This window comes from Ascaphus truei, chromosome 16 (assembly GCF_040206685.1).
Source record: "Ascaphus truei isolate aAscTru1 chromosome 16, aAscTru1.hap1, whole genome shotgun sequence".
NCBI lineage: Eukaryota > Metazoa > Chordata > Amphibia > Anura > Ascaphidae > Ascaphus > Ascaphus truei.
In genome coordinates this window covers 17504738-17524620 of record NC_134498.1, presented here as the reverse complement: position 1 = coordinate 17524620, position 19883 = coordinate 17504738, and the positions used below count along the sequence as shown (strand labels likewise).

The 19883-nt window shown below is 44.7% G+C and overlaps 1 protein-coding gene across 6 annotated transcripts in view; it reads right to left on the bottom strand.

The window, feature by feature from the left end:
• Positions 1 to 19883, bottom strand: part of DIAPH2 (diaphanous related formin 2) — a 1317111-nt gene that overhangs the window by 185809 nt on the left and 1111419 nt on the right. For all 6 annotated transcript variants that reach the window (XM_075572809.1, XM_075572806.1, XM_075572807.1 and 3 more), the window contains one exon: positions 4761 to 4856. In XM_075572809.1, the coding sequence (XP_075428924.1) occupies positions 4761 to 4856 (96 nt within the window). The remainder of the gene's footprint in view (positions 1 to 4760; positions 4857 to 19883) is intronic.

Sequence of the window (19883 nt, the reverse complement as noted above, 5' to 3'; positions counted from 1 at the left end):
TCCTTCTCTCCTTCTGCCGCTGGCTGCTGTCCTCTGTCGCTGCCGGCTGCTGACCTTCGCTATATATCCATACATACAGATATATATATACATATATATATATATATATATATATATATATATATACACACACACATACTATATATATATATATATATATATATATATATATACATACATACACACACCAGACTATATGAGTTCTCCAGTATTTGTTGATACCTTTTTTTATTTGGACCAAGAATTTGTGTCATGGGACAAGCTTTCAAGAGTTTTCCTCTGTTCCTCAGGTCAAGCAATACCATAAATATATACACACATATACATACACACTATGTGTGCGTGTCTATGTATGTGTGCGCATGTTTATGTGTGCGTGTGCGCATGTTTGTGTGCGTGTATATGTGTGCGTGTGCGCATGTTTGTGCGTGTATATGTGCGTGTGCGCATGTATGTGTGCGTGTGCGCATGTATGCGTGCATGTGCGCATATTCATGTGTGTGTATATGTGTGCGTGTTTGTGCATGTATGTGTGCGCATGTGTATGTGTGCGTGTGCACATGTGTATGTGTGCATGTATATGCGTGCGTGTGCATATATATCTATATCATACACACATACATACATACACACCTAAGCTCCACAGGGCCCTGTGCCTGCAAAATGTCTCTGTAAAGTGCTATATAAAACTAGCAGCGCTATACAAGAACAAGGCATTATTCATTTTAATAACACACACATTGAATTGTACGCATTCACATACACACAAAATTAAATATACATATTGTTTACAGTATGATATATAGATTTGATTTTAAATGAGTTGTTAATATTTAACATTAACTACACACGTGCAATGGAATAAGGTTTAATTAATTCATTCTGAGCTACTCTCTTCTGCTGCTCTGACAATTCTGTGGGGAAGATCATGTGACCAGGCAATGACTGATACATTTGTGCTCATGCACGTGCACGGCTGTGGAGGGGGCAGGACTCACAAAGGGGTGTGCCAGAGCCTGTTACAGAAAAGGAAGGGGTTGTGCCTTTCTAAAGGGTTGCTATTGAAACAAAAATGCTCGTTACATTAGAATACATTAAAAATTGTCTTTCAAAGTTATTTAAAAAAAAAAAGAAAATGCTACTTGTATTTTCTCACAGTACAGAACTGATTTATTAAAAAAAAAACACACATGCAGGATATTGACTGAAGTGCAGCTTTAAAGTCTGCCCATTTATCTTCTACATTTTTCCCTGCAAAGACATCATCCCAGTGTATTACTTGTAGATTAGACCTCAGTTTATTAAAATCTGCCTTTCTAAAGTTTAAGGTCTTTGTTGAACCCAAGTAATCTATTTTTTGATAATTTATTTCAAATGATACCATGTTATGATCACTGTTACCCAAATGTTCCAGGACTTGAATATTTGTTATTACTTCTACATTGTTTGATGTGACCAAATCCAGAACTACCCCTCTCCTGGTTGCTTCCTCAATAATTTGGGTCATATAATTGTCTTTAAGCACCCCCAAAAACCTCACCCTGCCCTCCACTACAATGTCCACACTGGGTAGATATTCCCCAAAGTACTGAGGGGCTCTTTGGCACCCAACCACCCTGGTGTCCACAAGAGCAACACACCCAATGTGTGAGACAGTGCTGCCCCCACTAATGTGTGTAGTGTTGGTGCACTTTTTGGTGCCTGCCGGATGCTCCAACACCCGGTGAAGCAGACTGTAGATAAAGGGAGCCATCCGGTCCCACGCCATCGTCGTCAATGACAAGTCCGCCTCAGCGTTGGGTGGTGTCCAGCTGGAGGGTCCCACACTGAAAAGAGTCTCTCATATATAGTTGATGGTCTGGTTCCAGACCACCGGAAGCCAGGATGCAGCCGCGTCCTGGCTTTGTCCCTTGCACTGGTACTACAGGGGCAGTGTCCCTAACTGATGGGCCTGTTCCTGCAGCAACCACAATCTAAGGTGAGTCGGGGCCTAGCTGGGGCGTAAGGGGATCTTTGGCCTAGTGCGGGGGTCACATACAACCTGCACACACAATCTACCCTATCCTGGTCCCAGCTCCGACTGGCGTTGCTTGCAGCGCGCCAAATGTACAGTATCTATCCTGGCCACAGGGGATTGCTGCAGCCCGATTGGCTGTTTCGCTCCATGTGATCTAGCAGCCCCAGTAGCTGCTGGGTGTTGTAGTCCCCGCAGAGCCCATGGGTGTAATGGCCGTCGCATGTCCTTGCTACTGTGCATGCTACTGTGCATGCGTAGGGTGAAGCAAGATGGCCACCGCAACATTGAACTTGCACTGCGCAGGCGCGACTGGAATGCGCATGTGCGGCCACAATGAAGATGTGGAACCCCCGGCGATGCAGTCACCGCTCCACACCTCCCTGCAGTAGCGGAGGTGAACAGAACCCAGGGGGGACCCTGCTATACATGTAAACGGTGTGTGAAAGTAATTAATAATACTGTAATGAATCTGTAAAGAAGATCCAATAGACATAAGGTAGCCAGGGTTAGCCTGCACATAATAAGATGTTAAGTTACCCATGAATTGGTTCAGTCATGGCCCTGGGCTATAGATAAGGATTACTTTTTATTCCAACGTCTATGTACATTTCACAAACAAGCAGACTAACTGTTCATTTTGTTACAATGGTCAAGTTTAGATTCAGATTTGTTGTAGACGTCATGGGATAATTACAGGGATTCACTAAAAAGCAATGGGGGGTATTACATCCTGCTTCAGCGTCAACTTTTCCCACTTATGAGATATCATTAGATGATATATCACTGGTTGTTTTTTTGCCTTCCTCTGGATCAATATACTGTAAGAACAAATATAGGATACATTATCTGTCGTCTAAATTTAGCATAGGTTGAACTTGATGGACATACGTCTTGTTTCAACCTCATGTACCATGTGACTGCCATGCTAGTCAATGCTGGGTTGGAGCGCGTGAATCCCGACCTAAGGATATCCCTGCTTCAGCACAGGTTACTCAAACAGTGGCTCAGTCATTCTGACTAAGCCACCTTGTGCTGAAGCAGGGATATTCTGAAAACGTGACCTGTTGGTGGCCCTTTAGGATTGCAGTTGGCCACTCCTGCACTAGATCTTTTCCAGGCACAACTCTGCTGGGACTTATTATAGACTGCCTCAGGTCTTGGGTATAGCTAGCCACTTATTACAGGAGAATGCGTTTGTCAGATACCGTTTTAAAGGCTTCTTTCCTTCAGAAAACTACTGTGCCTCCAGGAAGTTACCAGCAGCAGAAGCAGCATTGAGTCTGTGTGCATTATTCCCACCGTGCCTTGTAGACCCAGCTACCCTGTTTCTGTGAACTCACAAATAAAGTAACAATAGGTAGGCACAGGAAAAGGCTGAGTACTGATGCAACTGTGCAAATGCTGATGTGAAATATATTAGAGGGTTAGCATCAGCAATACAAATTCTGGTCTCTAGTTCTGTATATAAGATGAAACGGAGCCACAGGTGGGCTGATGGGTCCAGAAATTATTTATATTTTCTTCAATATGTTTTTCTTCTCCTTAACGTACTCTATTTCTTCCCCCGCTACCTTGTCCCCCCAATAGGCTGGAAATTAATAGGTATATATGATACAGTAAATTGTATGTTTGTATCTTCCCTGTACTCTTCTTTAATTTTTGTAACCCATAAAAAATTAAAAAATAAACAGTTAAAAAAAAAACAAAAAAACACAATGTAATTATTGTACAATTTGACCAACTGGACGAGGAGACGTTGGACTAGTTGAACTAGCAACGTGTAACAGTCAATAGATGAAACTGGACACATATAATATACACATCTCACTACAAAAATACAAGTCACCAAATGACAAATTGCAGGCATTGATATACACACAATGGAGAGGAGTTATGTTAATTTAAGAACTCATTAAGAATATGTTCAGTAGAATATTGGATCATCTCCCTTGTCTTGGAAAAGATGAACTGATTGATGCGTTTCACACGCTAAATCTAAGTATGATTGGCCATACAGTAATTCACAAAATCTACATCTGTTACTTTGCTTTGTTTGCAAGTTTTCCATTAGCATAAAAGTGTCGACATCTTTGCTCTAATTCGCCGTTTTCTAAAACGTGCAATTTCGTGAAGATTAAAATTAAAAAACATAGACAAGCATATAAATGTGTGCAATATAAACACCTTTTTCCAAGACACATGCAGATGTATTAAATACAGCATCGAGTATTGTACTATATATACAAATATAGTTAACTAGTTGCGAGTTGTTCACTTTGAGATCCAGCTGAAACAACTACTGTATGTAAACGTGTGTTGGATTTGCCATGAGAATAGGGGTATACCGTTTGATCTGTTATGAAGCACATTCTCAGTCCTGCAGAAGAATCCAGTTACATTCTTTTGAATGGAGCTGAAATATTCTCTGGAACAAGCAAAGTAGCTTTGCAGCATATTCACGTTAATATATGACTATACATCCATGATGACAGTAATAATTTGCATTTAAATGTAACATAAAAATAGTGCAAGCTTTTGTCATAGCTTTTTTGTTTGTTTTTGCACAGACTTCAGTTAGCCAAAGACACAGTTACCAAACAAGAGCTTGTGGTCACATCACAATAACCTGCTATGGCTTCCCACCAGAAACAGGGGGACCAGCTGTGAAGCAAAAACAGTTAAATGGCTTTGCAAGAGGATTTTCGACGGTGCATTCTGCAAGCATGCCGAGGGCTCCACTCACCGTTACTTTTCGGATTCCGTTTCCTCCGGTCTCTAAACGCTGCGCCTGACTGCAGGGCCTCCATCAGGCTATCCATCACTCCTGTCTCGTCACCCTCTGTGAATGGAGAAGACGGGGCAAAATTAATCTCCGTGCAATTAAACTTGGAAAAAGCTCATACATAAATAGCCACATTTTCATAGAACGTTTGAATTAAAAACATACATCAGTTTCATACATTAGGAATGCTGTCAGTCTTCGGAGACCACACACTAGTTTGTTTATGATACTTTATTAAATAAAATTCAGGCCGTCCCTACAACTTCGAGGCCTTGTCTGTTATATTATTGATGACATGTTGGGTATTCATATAAAAAGAAGCTAATAAGATACTACTGCTTTGCTCCTCAAGATGCTTCAATCAAGAAGTTGATGACCTAATTTAATGGAATCAATTCTCTGAGGATAATATGATGAAGTCAAGTATGGTCTGCCACCATATGAAAGTACTCTGCTATTTAATATACTGGAATGGAGGATGTCATGCAGTCAGCGTGCTGAGATGGTCTTTCATTATTCAAACTATTGCACTATAATTTTAAATGTGCCTAAAATAGAAATCCCTGTGGTCCCATTTAGAAGCTTCTTACCCAACTTCTAATTACTATCATCCGCTAATAATTGACAGACAACATTTATTCTCTCAGAAAGTTATTGTTTAGACTGCTTCCTTTTGTCCTAACTTTTTCATAGAAAAAAAAAAATGCCTTCGGTCTTTCAAATGTATTTTAGAAATCACTTTCGTGCCTCCTTCCCACTTTTTATCCCCGCAATCTTCAGTTTTATTTGCCATTTAAACCTTACATATTTCAGAATGTATCAGGCAGGACCCTAAAACCCTAATTGTGACATCTATATGGTTACATCACATGCTGTGCAGAGTGCCTTTCATTTTTTATAGCATTTATACTGTGTACATATACACACATCACACAAATCGATGCTAAATTTGAATGTTACCGTATGTATTTGATATATTCTTTTCCCTTTCCCAGAGCAACTTTTATGCTCTGAAAAGTGACTCACTTTTTATCTATGTAATTGGTAAAAGATTTTGAATGCCATCATGGTGAATGCAACTTACCACGCTTACAAGAAATGCCAAAGTGCTGGAATTAACATAGCACTGAAGCCTCATCAGCTCCAGGAAGCAAAACCCAAGTACTGCAAGTTCCATGCCTGGATACTACGGAAGCATTTCCTGACATGTCTATCATAGGATAGCAGCAGGCGGTCTCCGGAGCTGAACGCCATTAATTTAAGCCCCAGTGACCCTCTGCTTCCTGGAATACTTACTGGAGAAGGTCATGGATTTTAAATTGTCCCACACCATGCGGGCCAATAGAAAGCCGAAGTGGATGATTTCACGGCTTCCCATTGGCTCCTGTGCCGCTGGAGATTTGAGCCGCCATATTGCGTGCCCAGCCGGGGCTGCTACCAGCATGAGCCATGGAGAAAAATATTTCAGGAAGTAGGGGGTCCCTGGAGATGAAATTAATGGGGTTCAGCTCCGGTGGCACCCTGCTTCATACCTATCTAAAAATATATAAAGTGCCCCAGGTGGAAACACGCCTTTAAGATCAGATATTGACTAACTAAGCTCTTAAAAAGAGTTTAAACCAACCCCTGTGGTACACACTTGCTATAACAAGAATGGTTATATTGGACAACTTGATAAATGACCAAAGCTCTATTGTCAAAATACATCATCAGTCACGCACTGTGTTTCCCCATAGAGGTAAGAGAAAGTTACAAAAGTTGTACAGAAAGTTCTATGACATATAAAAAAAATGTATCCGTCCACTGTCCAAATTGTAACTTCTCTGTCGCCTGTGTCCTGTGAAAGCGGATATTCTTAGTGTTACGGCTACTGCATGTGTTTCGCACGGTATTGTTTAAAGCGGCAATACGGGTTTCCTGTTTATTATTACAGGATGGAAGCAGGGGGTCTCCACTCTGCAGGTGAAGTGTTTTAATTTCCCCCGCTTTCAGAAATACTTACCTCCATAGAAGGTGCTCGTATTGCATTTCAGCTTAAATGTCCCGGTCACGGGGACGTCGCAGCTTCCTATTGGCCTGCGTGACGCGGAACATTTAAACGTCGCCATTGTTAGGCACACAGTTTATCCGACTGCAGAGAGATACCTGCACCACTATGGATATAAGAATCTCTGGAAGTATGGGGTCACCGGAGCTGAAATTAACACCGTTCAGCTTCGAAGACCCCCTGCTTCAATCCTGTAATAAAAAATATAATTAAGAAAAAGTGAAATCCTTATTGCTGCTTAAATTCACCGTAGAGTTAATGTCTTTTAATTTTAGGTTATAGAGTACATACGTGCATGACACAGGCGTCCTTGGAAGGTTCTAGTTGCCATATCTGTGACTCTGTTTATACTAGGGAACCTACAGAATGTATAAAGCTTTGCAAAAAGCAAGTGATGCAGAGAACGGTAACAAATGAATGTGCATAAAACTGATTTTGATCCATTTTGCGTCAACATTTTCTTCCCTAAGAAGAAAAAAATGATGCTGGGGGTGGAGTTAGAGGCAGAGTTTGGCGGTTGTCAGTGGTGCACATATGCACATTATATGTATAAAAAATAACTAGTATACTCCACCTTTGGGAGCCAGAAATGCGTCAAAATGGTCTGACAACTATTTCTTGGCATAAAAGACAAATGATAGTAAACACAAACAATTCCTAATGCCTTAATGTGTATGAACATGATGCAAACCATATAAATAATTTGAAAATGTGCATCAAATGCCCTGTATAACACGGTGTCTCCATTCAAAATATACCACTGGCTTTTGCAAATATGCGATATATATGTATTATGTATATATATATATATATATCACACACACACACACACACACACACACACACACACACACACACACACACACACACACACACACACACACACACACACACACACACACACACACACACACACACACACACACACACACACACACACACTTCATCAAAATCAAATGACCAGAGAAGGAGGCACAGCACTACAGGAAGATGAAAAAAAAGGTATTTAATCCATACTGTCCCGGCTAAGCTCATTCTAAAGCTTGCCGGGAGCTGGCCAGGAGCGTAGCGGGCTAGCCGCGGGTCTGCTCTCCGTTTAAAACCGGAGTTTCCCGCTCGGCGGCCGCTTCAATAGATAAGCGCTAATGGCGCTTACTATTGAAAGCGCCCGAGGCGCGGGAAAACCGTCCGGTTTCGGCCGAAGACAGCCCGCACGCCACCCGCGCTATTTTTAAACTGCGGGGGCACTGCGGCTGCCTCCGCATGAGAGTGAGCAGCGCCGCCACTGTAGGTATCCAACGTTTCAGAGCCACCGCAGGGCCCCTTCATCAGGGAGGTGCATGGACAAACACTGACATACTGTACAAACATTTATATATATGGCTTCAAACAGGAAATTGATCCTGCTGAAAAAGTGCGCCAAAAAGCAAAACTGTTTCAGTCACCACCTGTTGCAATGTTTGTATGTGGAGAGTTTATATTAATCTAAATTGATGCGGGACTCTTGTAAGCTTCTTTTATGTTTATTTTGGTACATTTTTAAGCCCAGATTCACTAACTACCATTTATATTAATGTAGCGTGGTATCCCCTGGCTACTAAAGCTACCCAATGGGCTGGCAGTAAACCCTGGTGTTCACAGGTTTGCCAGCAGTTATCATGGGGTTTTCCCCCTTCATCCTTTGGTGCTGCGCTTGAGTGACAGCAGGGGGTGGCATATCCTGTTGCGGCTGGGTCAACGGGATGCCCGCCTTCTGGCTGTACTGAAGGGCAGGACCGCCCAAAAGTTGGTTGGTTGTCCTTCCCCATGAGGAAGGCAGGTCACGTCTGGGAGCCTGAGATTGGGGCCTTCCCATGTGCTTTTCCCTCTTGGGAGGAGTAGAGTGACTATATCTCTGCCTCTGCTAGGGAGGTGGGGAAGAGCTAGGACGGCTGCGGGTGCCCTAGGCCTGTAGTCACTGTCCAGGGACTATCTCCGGTGATATCTGAGAGAAGAGACTGTGATCCGGCAGGTGACTGCTGAGTACCTGTTGTATTACTGCACTACGATTAGTAATAAACCCGTTCCTGTTTTGCAATATACCTCCTGCCTGGTGTGTGATCTAACTGCGGGGGAGAATTACAGTTCTACCATGGGAGGTCGCCTCCATATCCCTGGAGCCTATGGCAGATGGAGGCGCTGCACTGCTAAGTATTACGTGGGGTATGGGCCCCAGAAGCCTGCTCCTGTGTCCCAAAGTTACCGCAGACGACTCGGCCCTCATGTTACCAGCAGGTATCCACCACAAACACCCAGTAATGGCCCCGATCTGCAGTGAGTGGGAACACCGTTACATTAAGTCAACATACCGCGTACTGGTATTTTTATTAAACAGCAACTAGGCATTATTTCCCCTAATTTAGCTCTACCTGAACGAATCTGATCATATACAGGAATAACTCCCATAATTCAGATAACTAGAATGACTAAAAGACACAGACACACCACTTTAGCTTAGAGCTCTTTCTGGAAGTTAGGCTCCAATATTATCTGCCTGTATATAGATTTTAGTGATCTTTATACTTCTAGTGACATTGATTGTAGGGAGGGTGTACTGTACAATTAAGGAGTGATATATATATACAAACATACTTTTCTGGGTAATATGTAAATATATTATGATTTAAAGTGAGGGTACTGAATACAGTTTGCGGGATTTGCCTGACTTTAGGATAATTACTTTTGAATAATTCTTCAGGGTAACCAAATACCGGCCTGTCCTGTTCAATACCGGACACCAGGCAACCCTACCTGCAGGCGAAGAGGCGCGTTGATGCAGCAGCATTTTGAGGAGACGAAAAATTGACTTCTCAAGCGGCTGCCACGTGACGTTAGCGTCATGTGAGCTGGTTCTGCCAATCAGGGCGAACCAGCTTTGTGACACGTCTGCCACACCCCTGCATAGCCACCAGCACTATGAGCAGGTATCGCTTGGGTGAGGGGAGAGGTATAATGTGTAGGGGGTGGGTGGTGAGGGGGAGGGGGAGGGGGGAGAGATGTGATGTGCAGGGGGTGTGGGGGATGTGCAAAGTGGAGAGATGATGTGCTGTGGGGGAGATGTGCAGGGGAGAGATGTGATGTGCGGGGGAGGTGGGGAGAGGATGTGATGTGCAGGGAAGTGGGGAGAGGATGTGATGTGCGGGTGAGGTGGGGAGAGGATGTGATGTGCAGGGAGGTGGGGAGAGGATGTGATGTGCGGGTGAGGTGGGGAGAGGATGTGATGTGCAGGGAGGTGGGGAGGGGATGTGATGTGCGGGGGAGGTGGGGAGAGGATGTGATGTGCGGGGGAGGTGGGGAGAGATGTCATGTGCAGGGAGGTGGGGAGAGGATGTCATGTGCGGGGGAGGTGGGGAGAGATGTCATGTGCAGGGAGGTGGGGAGAGATGTGATGTGCAGGGGGTGGGGGGGATGTGCAAAGGGGAGAGATGATGTGCAGGGGGTGGGGGGGATGTGCAAAGGGGAGAGATGATGTGCAGGGGGTGGGGGGGATGTGCAAAGGGGAGAGATGATGTGCTGTGGGGGAGATGTGCAGGGGAGAGATGTGATGTGCGGGTGAGGTGGGGAGAGGATGTGATGTGCAGGGAGGTGGGGAGGGGATGTGATGTGCAGGGAGGTGGGGAGAGGATGTGATGTGCAGGGAGGTGGGGAGAGGATGTGATGTGCGGGTGAGGTGGGGAGAGGATGTGATGTGCAGGGAGGTGGGGAGGGGATGTGATGTGCGGGGGAGGTGGGGAGAGGATGTGATGTGCAGGGAGGTGGGGAGAGGATGTGATGTGCGGGGGAGGTGGGGAGAGATGTCATGTGCAGGGAGGTGGGGAGAGATGTGATGTGCAGGGGGTGGGGGGGATGTGCAAAGGGGAGAGATGATGTGCAGGGGGTGGGGGGGATGTGCAAAGGGGAGAGATGATGTGCTGTGGGGGGGAGGTGGGGAGAGGATGTGATGTGCGGGGGAGATGTGCAGGGGAGAGGATGTGATGTGCGGGGGAGGTGGGGAGAGGATGTGATGTGCAGGGAGGTGGGGAGGGGATGTGATGTGCAGGGAGGTGGGGAGAGGATGTGATGTGCAGGGAGGTGGGGAGGGGATGTGATGTGCGGGGGAGGTGGGGAGAGGATGTGATGTGCAGGGAGGTGGGGAGAGGATGTGATGTGCGGGGGAGGTGGGGAGAGATATGATGTGCAGGGAGGTGGGGAGAGGATGTGATGTGCGGGGGAGATGTGCAGGGGAGAGATGTGATGTGCGGGGGAGGTGGGGAGAGGATGTGATGTTCAGGGAGGTGGGGAGGGGATGTGATGTGCGGGGGAGGTGGGGAGAGATATGATGTGCAGGGAGGTGGGGAGAGGATGTGATGTGCGGGGGAGGTGGGGAGAGGATGTGATGTGCGGGGGAGGTGGGGAGAGGATGTGATGTGCGGGGGAGATGTGCAGGGGAGAGGATGTGAAGTGCGGGGGAGGTGGGGAGAGGATGTGATGTGTGGGGGAGGTGAGGAGAGATGTGATGTGCGGGGGAGGTGGGGAGAGGATGTGATGTGTAGGGAGGTGGGGAGAGGTGTAATGTGTAGGGGGTGGGTGGTGGTGGGGGGGGGGAGAGATGTGATGTGCAGGGGGTGGGGGGATGTGCAAAGGGTAGAGGTGATGTGCTGTGGGGGAGATGTGCAGGGGAGAGATCTGATATGCGGGGGAGGTGGGGAAAGGATGTGATGTGCAGGGAGGGATGATGTGTGTGATGTGTGGGGAAGTGATATAATATATAAAATATGTGCATTTATCGAGCCCTGTTTATACACACACACACACACACACACACACACACACACACACACACACACACACACACACACACACACACACACACACACACACACACACACACACACACACATACACACACACACACACACACACACACACACGTAGCAGGCGTCATTGTTCTATTCTGCAGTATGTTTTGGTATACGGTATAATGCAGACTTCTGCATAGGAAACTCCATGCTACTCCAAAACTTCCTGGGTATGTTGAAAACAATGAAAATGGCATAACAAATGAGCACGCTTGTTCAGTGTTAAACTAAAGCTACTTGGCACCATTCACTGTGTTGTTAAGAAAATGAGCAGGTAAACATATCTGAGAATTGAGGGCTTCCTCCATACATACAATAACTTTGCACCCCGAGTCTTGCAAAGAAAAGGTAAACAGAAGATCGCTTCCAAACATAAGTTGCTTTGCATGTGCTACTGAAAGCAGCCCTCAGATTAGAGACATGCTAATGAAGAACAAGTGATTTAGAATTAGGCAAGAATAACTCTCCCATACTTCACAACAGGACTGGCCGACACCAGTCCTCAAGGGCAACCAACAGGCCAGGTATTAGCAATATCCCTTCTTCAACACAGGTGGCTCAATCAGTGGCTCAGAAAGACTGAGCCACTGATTGAGCCAACTGTGCTGAAGCAGGGATATCCCCAATACTTGGCCTGTTGGTGGCCCTTGAGAACTGGCGTCGGCCACTCCTGCTTTGCACCAACGGAAGAACAGTAGAGAAAGATGAACGTGCTCTCGCTTCCTACAGCAATTTATTAGAGCAGCAAGCACTTGCTGCTTACATACACCCGGTATAATGTATTTGTAGAAGCCAAGCTTCTCCAACTTGGAAAAGCAATTTATTTTAGCATAGCCCATATACTGCTAAATTAACCTAGATGAATGTGTTGTAAAGGTGGAAACCCAGTGTCACCATGAAATGAGAGGATGATAGAGAATGTGTTTATTTAACGTGTTTCTACAGAGCCAACTGCAATCTTTCAAACACTTACAAAGTCATCCCCTTGGCTTTAATTCTATTTATTTTGCAAAGCTAGCTTGTCGTACGTCCCGCCCTTGTGCCCGCTGTCAAAATGAGGATGGGTAGTGGAATATTTGTCTGATTTTGCTTTACGTGGCCGTGCTGAAGTTAAGATTGAGCATGGACAGCATCAATATCATGGCCCTTTATCACATCCCTATCACATCCCATCTGCTAATGCTCAGAAACCCAGTGGGATTTAATTTAAAGTCCAACCTGCTCTGAACAGATCACAGCAGCAATACGAGGAGGCTCCCTGTATGTATTAAGGAGCAGTTCATGTGCTTTTTTTAAATGTATAATTTTTCTTAACATAGCTTTGAAGCAGGAGTTCTCCAGAGCTGAACCCCATTAATATCAGCTTTGGGGGTCCCCCTGCTTCCCTAGATACAAGCCCCCAAACGGGGTGCTGGTATTTCTGCAATGTTTAATGCCCCTGGTCACGTGGGCCAATAGGAAGTCGCACCGATTGATGTCACAGCTTCCTATTGGTCCACATAACACAAGAGCTATGAAAAGCGGCCATTACGTGAGCCCTGGTAACCTAGCGGAGCATCTACCGGTGCTCCCTACGGAGGACTGTATCTCCGGAACCAGGGGGGCCAAGGAGCTGAAATTAATGGGGTTCAGCTCTGGAGACCCCCTGCTTTAATCCCACATCAAAAACATTGTCTGCTTGGATTGCCTCTTTGAAGCAGCAGCATGGGGTTTTTTTTTTCCTCCGGAGCTAAACCGCGTTGATTTCAGCTCCGGGGACCCCTCTGATACTTAGCGGTATCTCTGCGCAGTCTAAAGCTCTACGTGGACCAATAGTATGCCACGAGGAATGATGTCACGGCTTCCTATTGGTCCACAGGACTCTTAAACTGCCATATTGTCAACCCAGCCAGGGCCCCTACTGGAGGGAGAGCAGGGATTCCGGCAGCACCTACGGAGGTAATTATCTCAGGAAGCAGGCGGCCCCCGGAGCTGAAATGAACACTGTTCAGCTTTGGAGACCACCTGCTTCAAATGTATTAATAATTCAAACACAGCATACTGACACTTGGAGTGCTGCTCTAGGGCACGTTTAGCCTGCGTGAGGAAACTATAACCCATTTTGCTGCCAGAGCATATTATAACCCATTATAGTGCTGGCAGCGATAGGGTTAACAAGTTTGACTCCCCTATACTAACACCGACCTTAACGTAATACATTGCAAACTGTTTCTATGACTATCACCCTGATCAACATTCCTCATAAAGACATCATCATTAAAGCCAGTGCCACTTCTATTTTCTATATCTTAAAGGAGGGTATTTATTTTATATTACCTGAACAAGGGGGTTCCTCTCCAGGGAACACCCCCTCCCCTGCGATACCGGCAGTTTTCACACCCGTTGGGTGATGATGTTGTGACTTCGTATAGGTTTCTCTGTGGCCATATTTTTAAATTATTATTTTTTTTTTTCAAACACGGCCACAAAAAAAAAAATCTGTTCAGGAACTAGGGGTTCACATGGATGTCGGGGAAACGTTCAGTTAAATGAAACCAAGCAGGCACTGATGCTTTAAACCAGGGTTGCGCAAACTTGGAGCACAAGATTTTCTGTGGGGGGGGGGGGGGTGCTTACAGAGGCACAGCGCTCCTCCCAAAAGCATTTATATTAAAATGCCAGGGATCACACGCAAGGCCTCTCTGTAAGTTCCCTTACCTTGTCTCCGGGCGATGCGTCACCATGGCAACGCGCAGTCAAATTATGCCGCGTGGTCAAGTGATGTCCAACGCAATGTCACATGACCCCGCAGCAGCATTTGATGCTGGAGACAAGGTAAGTGGGAGGGGCGAGCAGGGGGGCGCAGAGGAAAACGTTTGTGCTTTAAACTTGTGGTTTTATTTCCGAATCCCTAAATGTATACTAATATTTTATTTTATTTGAAAAAAAACAAACTGTTGCAACCACAGACTGCTTAAAACGGGTGAGACTGACTCAGTGACACACTCACTGGACACGTGAATTTTTTATTGAGTTTTCAGAAAGTCAAGCAAACAACATGGTCTTTGCGTCGTTTTGACTCCGGCGCAGAGGAGTTTAACCATAACTTAATGCCCGACTAAACGTTAGATAACCCATTTCAATGATAACATAAAACATAGAACACCACATTGGGAGGGTAAGGTGGGGGGGGAGGCGGGAGAGGGGGAGGAGAGTAGCAGAGATTTTGTCTGTGCTTTAACTTTGTGCCACAGAGTTGAGATATTCCTTCAGTTCTTTACGTGAAGTCTCGTCTGGACTGTGGCTAGGCCCTAATCTACAACTGTCCATTTTCTTGGCCTAGATCCCTTCCTCTCAGGTTCTCTCTGTCTGTCAGAGGAGAGCGCATCTAACACTATTATAGCCAAGCTGTGGCATTGCTCACCCCTGGCATATCCGTCTGGGCCAACCAAGGCAGCCAGACCTTTTCAAATTTCGTGTCAGTGTCATTAACTAAACTCGTTAATTCTTCCATCTGGCAAACAAACCAAATTCTGTTCCTAATTTTATCAATAGATGGAAGTTCATTTTGTTCCCACATTGCTGCGATCTCGCACCTCGTTGTTGTTGCAAAATGTGCAACTAATTTATTTTCCACTCTGGCTAGTTCCTGTGCTGGTTTGTTTAGCAGGAAAAGCCAGGGGTCCTATGGAATTTCGAGGCCCAATACCCTCCCCAGTCAATCTCGAATTTGCTCCCAAATTGGGGCTATCCGAGGGCAGGACCACAGCATGTGTAACAGATCCACCAGCTCTCCACATTGTTTGGGGCACAAGGGGGAGTAACCCCGGATACATTTGAGAGTTGTAATGGGGTAAGTAACCATCTCATCATTATCTTATAAGCATTCTCCTTTAATGTAATACAAATAGAGCTTTTGGCTGCTGCTAGGATTATCTTCTCCCATTCTTCCTGTCCAGAATGGACCCAAGGTCCCTTTCCCACTGAGACATGTAACTTGGTTTCCTTGGGTAGTTTGCCCAAGAACAGATCACATCTCTGTACATCCAAGAGGTTAGTCTCCGTTTGTCATTCCCCAACACACATTTCAAAATGTTTCAATGATGGACAGGAAGTGTATAAAATGGCAGAGTCTGGAGGTATCTAAAAAATTCAGTGTTAGGGATGTCCTTATCCGACTTAATTTGCTCGAATGTCTTAATGGTATTGCTACTCTCCAGATCCTTAAGTCTCCCGAACCCTTTTTGCTTCCAGACTCTAAAATTCTTGCTATTCAGGCCCAGAGCAAACTCAGAGTTGTCAAATAATGGGGTCATTAGAGTGTGTTTAGTAGTTAATCTACATTTGGTGGTCTCCCAGACTGCAAGTGAGTTGGACATAGGGGAAATTTAATTAGCGCATTACATCTTCAAAGTGAAATAAAATTCCTTCATAAAATAAACTTATTTCATATATATATATATATATATATATATATATATATATATATATATATATATATATATATATATATATATATATCTGTGTACCAGCGCCATTAAAAATGTAAGTACAATACCAGATTTTACAAGTCTACGGCAAGGGCCACCAACAGGTCAGGTTTTTATGATATCCCTGCTTCAGCACAGGTGGCTCAATCAGTGGCTCAGTGATTATGACTAAGGCACTGATTGAGCCATCTATGCTGAAGCAGGTATATCTTAAAAACCTGACCTGTTGGTGGCCCTTAAGGACTGGAGTTGGCCATCCCTGGTCTACGGGCCTTATTCCATACACCCACGAAAAGGACATTGTGGCTGTTTTTGACCAAAAATTCACACACAGTACAACATACTTTAATGGGGATTTTCTGTCAAGAACCACCCAAACTGCGGCTTCAGCATATATAGAATTACCCCCTAAAACTGTTCACTTGTGGGACAAAGGAACATAAACTCAATGTTAAACTTAGGCCATATGAATAAGAAGGAAAATGTCTGAGTTATTTTACAACATGTGTAGAACGGTCGGTTTGCACACAAAAGAAGTGATATTTAGTTCCCTAGGTCCTAGGCCAGAGGTGGCCAATTCCAGTTCTCAAGGGCCAGCAACAGGTCTGTTTTAAGGATATCCCTGCTTCAGCACAGGTGGCTCAATCAGTGGCTCAGTCAATGACTGAGCTACTGATTGAGCAACCTGTACTAAAGCAGGGATATCCTTAATATCTGGCCTGTTGGTGGCCCCTGAGGACCGGAGTTGGCCACCTCTGGCCTAGGTCCTCCCTCCTTGAACACTGGTTGCAACTGCACAAAACAATCTGAGGTGTTTTAAGTATTGGGGGGGGGGTAAAAATATTTTTGGGAACAGATTTATTTCACTAAACACACAAATAAGCATATGAAGGGCCCTACTCAATATATTGTGAAGCTGTTTCCATGTCAGGAAAGGCTCTGAGCTCAATAACCATGAATGGAGCTTAGAGGCGCTCTCTGACATGGATGCGTTTCTCAAGCATATTAAGGGCCTAAGGCCGCGCTCATGGTGGCGGTGCGCGTGCTACCGTGTGCGTGCGCTACCGTGCACGCCCCGTGCGCACTCCTGCAGCCCCAGCGATATGTGCACTAGGCTCTGCTGTATGTTACCATGACTCCCATAATGCACTGCAAATATTATGAAGCCTTATATATCATTCATAACAAATATCTATTTTTTTCCTCTATCTTTTTTCCCCACAGGAAACATTATTTTCACCAAGGAATATTCCTCGTGTGATAAATGTATGTTTTAGTTAATGATTAAACACAGAAGCTCTGTTTGACCAACAGATCAAGATAATGAGTTATTTCACTAAGCAGACTCTGCAATAAAATCCTACAGTCATCTCCATGCTGTTAAAAAAAAAAAAAAAATATATATATATATATATATATATATATATATATATATTTACAGGAGTATCCACTATACCTACAGCAAAAATGAAGGTCGGAATGAATAATAAACCAGTCAAATCAATGTTTCTATGCACAGCGGCTCAGATTATACGTGTTCAAAAGTACATTGCATTGTATCTACTGATCTTAATCCGTAGCGCATGGTTTTGATTGTATTAACCTAGTGCACCTATACCTGGTGAAATGCTAAACATGTATACATTATCTCAGCCAGTGCATACATTTCATATATATCATATATGTCATATACCATTCTCGAGGATATGCTTTGAAAAGATAATCACCATCACGCATAGATCAGTTTACTTCAGGGAATGTATACAAGGCAGAACAATGGGGAGATAAAATACCCCTTTCACCTCTGATGTACAATATTAATGTACTTCCTGGTTAAATGTGTCTGGTTAAAATATACCTAGGTGGCCACTGAATAAATAACGGCAGGTTTTGAAAGTCAGATGAATCTCTTTTCCCCGAGTCGGAACAATAATGATTTTTTTGCTTGACAAATCTAGAATTGAAGGCAATCGTGTTATTTACAATTTCAGAGCAATATTTCATGTGCTTCCACAACCCTCAATATTGATACAGAATAAAGCACTACTTAGTATGATTTTGTTTTATTATCCTGTCTGGTGGAGATGAGTCTACAAATGTCAGCAGGTCTCTTAGACACAGACTCAATGAGAACACTACAGATTAATACGACAGAATGTTTACTGCAGCTCATTCCACAGTCTTCCCACCACTTGCTTGGTCTTCGGCGGCCACCATTCTGTATCTGATTCATATAGATTTTTCCTGCACTAGACTACAGCCTTTGATTACCAATCTTGGCTTCCTCCGCTTGGAATTCCTGCAATATTATCTAGTGTATCCTTCGCGATTTGTTCAACATTGTTTGCATGGTCAAAACCCATGGATCTCCTTATCCTCCTGCTCTTGGCATGTGCCATGTTTTATACAAGAGGTTTTACAGCCAGGCAAAGTTTGCCATAACCGATTACATAACGGGGGTTGCGTTTACTTTGCAGTGGGCACAAGATGATGTGCTCAAGGTCCATCACTTGGATTTAGGTTCGGTAAAAATCATATAATTGTTTCCGTAGAAAAATTCAAACCACCCCTCAATTAAAATCTTCACTTATTTGAGCGGTTTAAAAATGAGTAATCTTCTAATTTCTTTGGGTCTGGTTTATTCTAATCTTAGCTGGTAAGAGGTAACTGACGTTCTTCTTTAATATCGCGAAAACCTTTACAGTGCCACTGGACCATGTCATGTCTCGCACGTCAGTGGCAGGTGCCCGGATGTAGGACTGGGGAGGGCTCCACTTCCGATAAACACGGCTGGCAACTCTTGCAGAGCAGTCAGCCCCAACTGCCTCTAGAAAACGAATGTGTCCATGCCGTCACCAGTATGTCATAAACTTATATAGCAGGTATGTCATCTGTGCCTGTTCGTCCTTGCTGTGTCTTTAAGTCCTGATAGCTGCAGGCATGACAGAGTTAATCTGTGGGCTATTGACCCCCCATGTGCTTCTCATGAGAGTAACTAGAGGAGGGTGGTGACTCATGGCAAGAGAGAGATCCTATCGTGATAGGTCTGATGTCATGAGCCCGCCCCTTCTGGAAGTGCTTTTAGGAGAATGCAACAAAATATACTGTGTCTTTTGGAGCCTGCTTTCAAGCTATCAGGACATGCTCCAGAGCTGTAAGCTCCTCCCCATTGTGAGGGCAGGCATGCTCAGCTCAGGCTAGGCCTGAGTAATATCATGGACCCGCACCCCAGAATACCAGGGGGATTGTACCACTCAGAAGCTGTGATCTGCTGCTGTACTGTATCACTTTGTGATGAGCTGCAGTGGACGCAATAAAGAATACCCTTTGACATATACCTGCCTGGATGTCTTCAGTGTAGAAAAAAGGAGGTATGTGTGTGTGTCCCATAGGGAGTCCCCTGATTCTATTCAGGACCCATGGGACTGGAGGCTCTGATACCAACTGTGTAACGTATACAGAGATCCTGTTAAGCCTGTCATACCATCAAACAGACGACTCACCTCCTGTGAACCTAACAGGTATAGCATCACACCCCGCTAGTAACAGTGTAGCTCCCCAGAAAGGCCCGATATGAGATGGGGGGGGGGGGGGGGGTAGGAGGAGGGTTAGCAGTGTTACACTTAGTTCACATTGGTCCTGGGAGGAATTGCTTCTTTAAAAGGCCAACAGACCTGGCAAAAGTCCATAC